Source organism: Frankliniella occidentalis, unplaced genomic scaffold (assembly GCF_000697945.3).
Source record: "Frankliniella occidentalis isolate FOCC.00 unplaced genomic scaffold, Focc_3.1 Scaffold1, whole genome shotgun sequence".
Taxonomy (NCBI): domain Eukaryota; kingdom Metazoa; phylum Arthropoda; class Insecta; order Thysanoptera; family Thripidae; genus Frankliniella; species Frankliniella occidentalis.
Genome location: NW_026267131.1, coordinates 251,203 through 260,108, shown reverse-complemented (window position 1 = coordinate 260,108; position 8,906 = coordinate 251,203). Strand labels below are relative to the sequence as shown.

At 59.6% G+C, this 8,906-nt stretch overlaps 2 protein-coding genes across 3 annotated transcripts in view; both read left to right on the top strand.

Moving 5' to 3' along the window:
* The window catches only part of LOC113216037 (uncharacterized), a 65,118-nt gene that overhangs the window by 2,544 nt on the left and 53,668 nt on the right, over positions 1–8,906 (top strand). The gene's annotated exons all lie outside the window — the stretch shown is intronic.
* LOC113216001 (low-density lipoprotein receptor-related protein 4) lies at positions 486–8,873 on the top strand (the record flags this gene model as incomplete). Its single annotated transcript, XM_052273483.1, is given in 15 exon segments — positions 486–692; positions 1,070–1,473; positions 1,659–1,978; positions 2,383–2,746; positions 2,861–3,341; positions 3,697–3,986; positions 4,061–4,438; positions 4,779–4,969; positions 5,238–5,836; positions 6,061–6,379; positions 6,915–7,228; positions 7,492–7,713; positions 7,837–8,095; positions 8,260–8,521; positions 8,752–8,873. Coding segments are annotated over 15 exon segments (4,707 nt in total), but the record flags the coding sequence as incomplete, so codon positions are not given.

The following is an 8,906-nucleotide window of genomic DNA, read 5'->3' as shown; positions in this document are numbered from 1 at the left end:
AGCTCGACTGAGCGGCGCGGGCGGCGCGGGCGGCTTGCGTTCGGCCCCGTAGCGTCACTCGTAGGCGTCTGCCCATGATACCGAAAGTGGGGTCTTACAGGAAATTGAACGGGCTTTCCAATGAGCCCACTCTCAAGCAAATCAAAGGTGTCATACTTGGCCAAAATCCGATTTTGAAACTAAAAATCGAGTTTTCGGTACGTCGCGTGAATATTTTCGGAAAATGGACAAGCGCATTCGAAAGAGGGCCAGTTGTTACCCCTTAGGACGTTGATCGTTTGAAAAAAGATGAAGCGTGGCGCTCGCTAAATCGAGTGGAGTGCGCAGTGGCGGGAAAACTTTGACCCCCGATAAGTAGGCAACCCGTCACGCAAGGTCGAAACGCTCTTGCAGGTGGTCATCGGACCACTCAAGGAACGTATCCACCAAGTTTCGTCAAAACTTTTTTTTGTTGGGGGTACGTTTGGCATGGAATGACCCTGCTGCAGCCGGGAAAGGTTTTTTGACGACATGTGTCGCCCTTCTTCTGTCGCAGACGCCGACGTGGTCCAGTGCGACGCCTCCGAGTTCAAGTGCAAGTACCCCGTGTGCGTGCTCAAGGAGTACCAATGTGACGGCGACAACGACTGCGGCGACTGGAGCGACGAGGAGGACTGCCCGCGCCGCACCGCCTGCGTACACGGTGACTTCCAGTGAGTACATAAACCTCCGTGTAGAAAAAAAATAACAACAATGAATTTTTTGTCAGTCTCATTTACTTGTATAAATGGCAGTGACAAATAAATCTGTCATGCCATGGTTGCAAGAAAAAAATAGCTCTTTGACAGATATTTCTAAAACAGTTCGATTTACAGTGACAAATCAAAGACAATTTTCCATATTTCGAATCAAAAAGTCCTTTGAAACAAATTGGCATTTTTTCTCGGTGGGGTCTCAAATGGGCTCCATGTTTTAAATTCACCTTTAAGTTAGCAAATGACGACAGCAATCTGCCAAAGTGGCTGGCTATAGATGGTGCACAGATAGGCTTGTAGAAGCGTGGCGCTCAACCCGGATGGTGCTGCTGCAGGTGCCGCTCGGGAACGTGCCTGCCGGGTCGCCAGCGCTGCAACGGTGAGCGCGACTGCGAGGACGGCGAGGACGAGGCGGACTGCGGGCCCGAGCTGCCGGCCACCTGCCCGCCGGGTCAGCACGCCTGCTCGAGCGGATACTGCATCGAGGCGGCCTGGGTGTGCGACGGCACGGAGGACTGCCCCGGCGGCGAGGACGAGGTGCAGTGCGAGCCTCCCGCCTGCAACAACCAGACGCACTACGCGTGCAGCGACGAGCCCGTCGCGGCCGCGTCCACGCCGCCGCCCTCCGCGGGCGTGGTCTACCCACACCCGCTCGACATGGCGGCCGCGGCCTCGGGCTTCAGCTGCATCCCCAAGAAGCACGTCTGCGACGGCAAGAAGGACTGCGGCGCCGGCGACGGTAAGTGCGCCCGCTTCTGTCCTTGAGCCGACCCACCTGGACTGGAGGTCGTGCGCTGCCAAAGGCTCCTTGTGGTTCAGAACCTATGCTTGAGCTAATTCAGCTACTTCAGCCAGCTCAATAAGCTAGTTTAGCTAATTCTTTCTCCTATGTGTTATCAACGCCTCCCCGGTGTGTGCTTGCAGACGAGCGCGACTGCCCCGTGCCGCGCAACTGCTCGGCCGGCTCGGGCTGCGCGCAGCTGTGCATGGAGGCGGCGGGCGCGCGCGAGGTGTGCAGCTGCCGCCCGGGCTACCGGCTGGCCGCCGACGGCCGCGGCTGCGAGGACGTGGACGAGTGCGCCGACGACGAGGACCCGCCGTGCCAGCAGGGCTGCACCAACACCAACGGCTCGTTCCTCTGCAGCTGCCGCCCGGACTACGTGATGCGGCCCGACCGCCGCAGCTGCAAGAGCGTCGAGGCGCCCGCCACGCTGCTGCTCACCAACCGCGTGGACATCCGGCAGGTGCGGACACCTGCGACAAGGAGTGGAGGCGTAGTTGCATGGGGTGGCCACTCATTGTATAGTGCTGCATTGCTGTAAACTTTAGCTCTCGATCTAATGGTCATTTTTTTACTGCGTGCACATGCAACGAACATGCCCTAGCTTGGGGGTGGGGGTGGGGTTAATGTTCAAATATTATGCCCTCAATTGCGTTCGTGATCACCATTGAAGTTCATAAAGTACCGTACTATTTGTGCCCCGGCGTACGCGTACAAGTATTCTGGGGCCACCTGGAGTCCAATCATGGTCCCCTGATCCTTTTCTTGAACCTCAGTAACGATTATACCACCCCCGTGCACGTGGCAAGTACACGCGGTCCCCACAAGTGCACGAGTCGTGACGGTAACATTCCACTTCTCCGTCAGGTGAACCTCAACAACCGGCGCACCCACACCGTGCTGCGCGGCCTGCACAACGCGGTGGCGCTCGACTTCCACTGGCGCACGGGCGAGGTCTACTGGTCCGACTACTCGATGCACGTCATCCGGAAGGCGGCGCTCAACGGCAGCGTGGAGCAGGACGTGGTGCGCTGGGGGCTGCAGACCCCCGCCGGGCTGGCCGTCGACTGGGTGCACGGCCTGCTCTTCTGGACCGACTACGAGCTGCGGCGCGTGGACGTGGCCAACCTAGACGGCTCCATGCCCACCACCATCGCGCACACGGACCTCGAGAAGCCGAGGGACGTCGCCGTGCACCCGGGCAGGGCCTTCGTCTTCTGGACGGACTGGGGTGAGTTTCGACAGCAACTACAACACGCAACTTGAAAAGTAAATGCTTTACACAGTGTGTAAAATTATGCGAACGGTGGTTTTTATTACTCTTTTATAAAATTGCCGCCTATAGGTCCCCGTCCCAAGATTGAGCGCGTCGAGATGAACGGCCAGAACCGGCGCGCCATCATCACCCAGGGCATCAAGTGGCCCAACGGGCTGGCGCTGGACTACGACAACGACCGCATCTTCTGGACGGACGCCATGTACCACGTGATCGAGAGCTCGGACCTGGACGGGCGCGCGCGTTCGGTGGTGCTGGCCAAGGGGCTGCCGCACCCGTTCGCGCTCACGCTCTTCGAGGACACGGTCTACTGGACGGACTGGCACACGCGCAGCGTGATGGGCGCGAACAAGGTGACCGGGCGCCGCGTGCACGTCGTGCTGGACCGCCTCCACCTGCCGATGCAGGTGCACAGCTGCCACCCCAAGCGGCAGCTGACCTACACCGACCGCTGCCCCCGCGGCAACGACTCGTGCTCGCACCTCTGCCTGCCCAGCGCCACCTCCTTCACCTGCGTCTGCCCGGTGGGCGTCCGCCTGCAGTCCAACCGGTAAGCAAGCAGCGGCGACCATTCAAAGCTGCGAGTAATTCGAACGTCCGGGCGAACAGTAAGAACGAGCAAGTCGCAATCGAGGGAGCACCAACTCTGACATTTTGTGTACTGTGAATACACTCAAATAGTGATATCACTGAGTAATTGCTGAATATTGACTGAATATTGAAGCTATTAACTCCCACGTGAACCGTGAGTACTCGATATTGGTGCCCCCTCGGTCGCAATGTGGGGTTGGGGGTTGGTCTTTCAAAGTTAACGTTTAAAGTGGGTGTTTATTTCTTGCACTCACAATGCGACTCTCGTCGGTTCTTTGCCGGGTCCTCACCACCCGTCTTGCGCCCCCCCACAGCCGCTCCTGCGAGGCGAGCCCCGAGAGCATGCTCGTGTACGTGCGCAAGAAGGAGATCCACCTGCGGGAGATGTCCGGGTCGGCGGCGGAGACGGGTGCGCTGGCCGCGCTGGGGCTGGGCTCCTCGGCCCGGGACGTGGTGCTGGCCGTGGACGGGGTGCGGCACGCGCAGGCCGTCGCCTGGGACTCGGCCTCCGACTCCATCTTCTGGAGCGACTTCAAGGCGACCACCATCTCCAGGGCGAGGCGCGACGGCAGCCAGCAGCGCGTCGTCGTCGGGAGCGACCTGGGTAAGCCGGAGTCCGGGCCTTGTTTCGGCTCACTCGTCAAGTGCGCCCAGCCTTAATACCCCTGCCGCCCACAGAGGACCCCGTCGGCCTGGCCGTGGACTGGGTGCGCCGGCGGCTGTACTTCTCCGACTACAAGAGCCAGCGCATCGAGACGACGGACCTGGAGGGCGAGGAGCGGGTGGTGCTGCTGTGGGACCTGTCCGGGCCGCGCCACCTGGCGCTGTTCCCGCCGGGCGGCGTCATGTTCTGGTCCAGCTGGGGCGGGCCCAAGCCGCTCATCGAGTCCGCCGGCATGGACGGGCGCCGGCGCCGCGCCTTCATCTCGGACCGGCTCATCTCGCCCGGCGCGCTGGCCATCGACCACGACCGCAAGCGGCTGTACTGGACCGACCCGGGTCTGGGCGTCATCGACAGCATCAACGTCGACGGCACGGACCGGCGCCTCGTCATGGGTGGGTATATAACGAGCGTAGCACTCCCGCGGGCTCGGCGTCGTGCACGGATAAGGGGGGTACTTTCTTCAGGGCTCTAATCTCAAACCGATTTCGCTGGGCCGGACTGACAAAAGACGTGGAGTTTTACACAAAGATGAGGTTACCTCTATGGCTATAAATTTACCTCTGCTCTCTGGAATACATTGATCATGGCCTCCAAAATACTTTTCTTCTCAAGCTTGAGTTCAAATAAAGTGTCGGGGAAAACGTACCCCACCCAGTAGAAGTGCAGTCCGTGCACGACTCCGCGCACTCGGGCTTGGACCTTGCTGACGGCGCCTTTCTCTTATTTCCGCAGACAAAATGGCGCACCCCCTGGGCCTGGACGTGTTCGGCAACCGCCTCTACTGGACCGACTCCAAGAACAACGACCTGTACGTGCTCAAGGACGGCAAGCACAACCACACGGTGCGGGCGGGCGTGTCGGGCCTGCTGGGCGTCACCGTGTTCCACCAGCGTCGGCAGCCCGTCCGCACCGGCTGCGACCAGGTAGGAGGCGACGAGCAAAGCGGGGTGTCTGCACGGGGGTAGTAAACTCAAAAAAAATAAGAACTTTTCAAAGAAAAAAACGAAGAAATCAAGGGGAAAAACAGAAAAATGTGAGAAAGTCAGAAAAGAAATCAGAAAAAAAGTAAGAAAATATCAAAATCAAAATACAAACACAATCAAGAAAAGCGGAAAAAGCGTTGTACTCTTGAATTAATAGTGAAGTTTCCCTCGGGCGCGCCTTGCTGACTCACTGCCGGTCTGTGTCCAGGACAACTACGGCTGCTCGCACGTGTGCCTGCTGTCCAACGGGCACGACCTGGCGGGGTGCGCGTGCCCGGTGGGCTGGCGCATGCGCGCGGGCCCGGACGAGGACGGCCGCACCTGCGAGCAGCAGCCGGGGCCGTACCTGCTGCTGGCGCGCCGCTGGGACGTGCGCCGCGTGCCGCTCGGACTGCCCTACGTCATGGACGTGCCCCTGCCCACGCCCGGCCTGCAGCTGCAGAACACGGTGGCCGTGGACGCGGACCGGGCCACGGGCGACGTCTACTGGAGCGACACCATCATCTCGGCCATCATGCGCGCGACGCGCACGGGGGAGAACGCGACGGTCGTCATCTCGAGCGGGCTGGATACGCCGTACGGCCTGGCCGTCGACTCGGTGGGCAGGAAGGTGTACTGGACCGACTCCGGGCGGCGCATCATCGAGGTGGCCGAGCTGGACGGAGCGCGGCGCCGCGTGCTCGTGTGGGACAAGCTGCACAACCCGTGCGCGCTCACGCTGCACTACCCGTCCGGCCTCATGTTCTGGTCCGACTGGGAGGAGCACTCCGGCCGCATCGAGCGCGCCAACATGGACGGCAGCGCCCGGTGAGTCCGACAAGTTGCCGTGAAAAGGATATGTCACACCCAACGTCAGTCCATAGTATCGTTATGATATCAGGGTTCTGAAGATATCAGTTACTTTAGAGCGCATTAAAGTTACATTACAGTTTTCCCTCTAGCACACGTAACTTTTGTGAGCATTTAAAACTGAAATACTTTAGATTTGGTACCGTCGTTTTTCTTCTAAATTTCGAAATTATTTTTCCCAGCGTGGTGATCTTGTCTGACGAGGTGGGCTGGCCGGGCGGGCTGGCCGTGCACGACGACCGGCTGTACTGGTCCGACGTGGCCCTGCACACGGTGGAGAGCGCGCGCCTGGACGGCTCGGAGCGCGCGCTCGTCCTGCACCGCCTGCGCGAGGACCCCGCCGGCGTGGCCATCCTCGGCGGCCAGGTGTACTGGGGCTACCGCGGCGTGACGGGCGCGCTGCACCGGGCGCCGCTGCCCAAGAACCCGCCCGTCAACGCCTCCGAGGACTCCGTCATCCGACCCGGCCTCCCCTACCTGCTCGACATCAAGGCCATCGATGTGAGTAGTGCAGCGTCGTCGGCGACGATAGAGGCAAAGTAACGGGAAATAGAATGTGGGACTACTGGCTTTAGTATCAAGGAGAAGACGGTACTCAAACGCACAACAGTCAAGATGTTGCCTATCTACCTATCAGGCAGCTTGGCGCCTGCGAGGCCCAGGGTGGGCCATCCCGCTGCACACGCAAGTACAACAAGCAAGATGTTGCCTACCTATTAGGCGCTATGAGACCTTCCATTGGCTGAACTCGTCAATTTCGCAACGGCAAAAATGAGGAACGCACTTTCTGACAGCGCCACAATAAGAACGAGTTAAAGAACAAGTTGATTCCTTGTCAAGGAGTTAATTTTGTGTTCTACGCCCCCTCCGTTTTATTGCTGGTGTTTGTTTTACCCCCGACCATTAGCTTACCGCAATTACGGACGGCTCGAATTCGCTATCAAGAAGGAGTCGTTACACCCCATTCGAAGTTGAAGTCCCCGAAGTCCCTTTTTGGAGGGCGGTTGAGCATGGCGGTGGTTTCCTTTGGTCGCAGACGTCGCCGCTGCCGGAGAACGCGTGCCTGGGCGCGAGCTGCTCGGACCTGTGCCTGCGCGTGCCGGGCGGGCGTGCGTGCGCGTGCCCCACGGGCGTGCCCATGGGCCGCGACGGCCGCACCTGCTCCACCAACGTGACCGAGATGCTGCTGTTCGCCACCCCGGACGGGCTGGCGCGCATCGCCACCAGCTCGCTGCAGCGCTTCCACGACGTGCTGCTGCCCGTGCCGGACGTGCGCAAGGTCGTGGCCGTCGACTTCCACTGGGAGCACAAGCTGGTCGTGTTCGCCGACATGAGCCTGCAGGAGATACGGTGAGTGGAGCCCTGCCTCCCCCTGCGAATGATGGTTCGAGACGACCACGCCCTGCTGTGAGCTTGGTCCCGACCTCCTCTTCCGAAATTTTCCTATGAAAATGAGAAAATTTCCAGGAAAAAAAATGGCAAAAACTGAAATATTTACAGATGAAATGGAAAGAGTAAAACTTTCTAGTCGCCAGATTTATAAAAAAATTGATGTCCATTTTCCCAAAAAATTTTGTTTGCAAAATTAAAATTTCTACAATTGCCTGCTGCAGGTCGGTGAGCATGCGAAACTGGTCCGAGGTGACGACCCTGGTGCGGCTGGAGGGCGGCGAGCCGACGGGCGTCGCTGTGGACTGGCTGGCCGACAACCTCTTCTGGACGGACGCCGGGAGGAGGGTGGTGGGCGTGGCGCGGCTGGACGGCCGCAACCAGAAGATCCTCGTCTCCAAGGAGCTCTCCTCGCCGCGCGCCGTCGTCGTGCACCCAAAGAAGGGGTGAGTAAAACATTGGCAAAACTCTTTGTTAACGGCCGAAATTGCTGGCATTTCATGAAAGGCCTTTGAAAATTCTTTCCAAGAAACTTAAGAATCTATTATTCCTCTTTACTTCAAACGCAGGCTCATGTTCTGGACGGACTGGGGGCCGAACGGCACCTCGGACGGCACCAAGATCGAGCGCGCCCAGCTGGACGGGTCGGAGCGGCGCGCCATCGTGAGCACGGACCTGGACAAGCCCAACGGTCTGGCGCTCGACGTGCAGGGCAGCCGCCTCTACTGGGCCAACTACGGGCGCGCGCGCATCGAGTCGTGCGAGATCACGGGCAACGACCGCATCCAGCTTGTGGCGCAGGCGCAGAACGTGTTCGGGCTCACCACGGTCAGTGGACATGTCCAAACTAGGGATTGGAAATTCCGGCAAAACTGTTTCTAAAAATGCTTTTCTGGAAAATCGAATCCCTTGTCTAAGCTGGCGGGAAACTGTCAGCTGTCAGATACCATCCTAGTTGAAAATGCTTCAACACCTGGACGTGCTTTCCGTAGGTGGGCGACCACATCTTCTGGACCGACTTCAGCAAGCGCACGCTGGAGCGCGCGTCCAAGCGAACGGGCCGGGACCGCATGACGGTGGAGACGATGGTGGACCAGGTGGAGGACCTCAAGGCCGTGTCCTCGGCCCGCCAGCGCCGCGCCGGCACCCCGCCCTGCGGCGACGACAACGGTGGCTGCTCGCACCTGTGCCTCGCCCGCGAGGTGGACATCGTGTGCGCGTGCCCCGACCAACCCCACGGCCCCTGCAAGCGCGGTGAGCGCACATGTGCACGCACTGCTGTACACTGAGGGGTACTTCACGCAGAAAACACATTGTACAGCACCCCCCCCCCCTTCAAAGAAAGAAAGAAAAAATCAGAAAAATTGGTTTACGCTTGAATTTACAGTCAAGTACCCCTCGGCGTACATCATACGGAGCATGCCGATTGCAAAAGCAGGTGCCTCCGCTCAGCACTGACTGACCAAACCTTTTTCGTCCCACAGCCGTGAACCGACGCGCGCCCAACCCGTCCGAGGAGGGCGAGTACGACGAAATCGAGGAGGGGCTGACCGACGTCTCGCACATCGCGCCGGACCTGCGCAACGCCACCACCAAAACAGCCCCGGTAAGTTGGCTTTGGCCGTGCCCCCACCCCCTC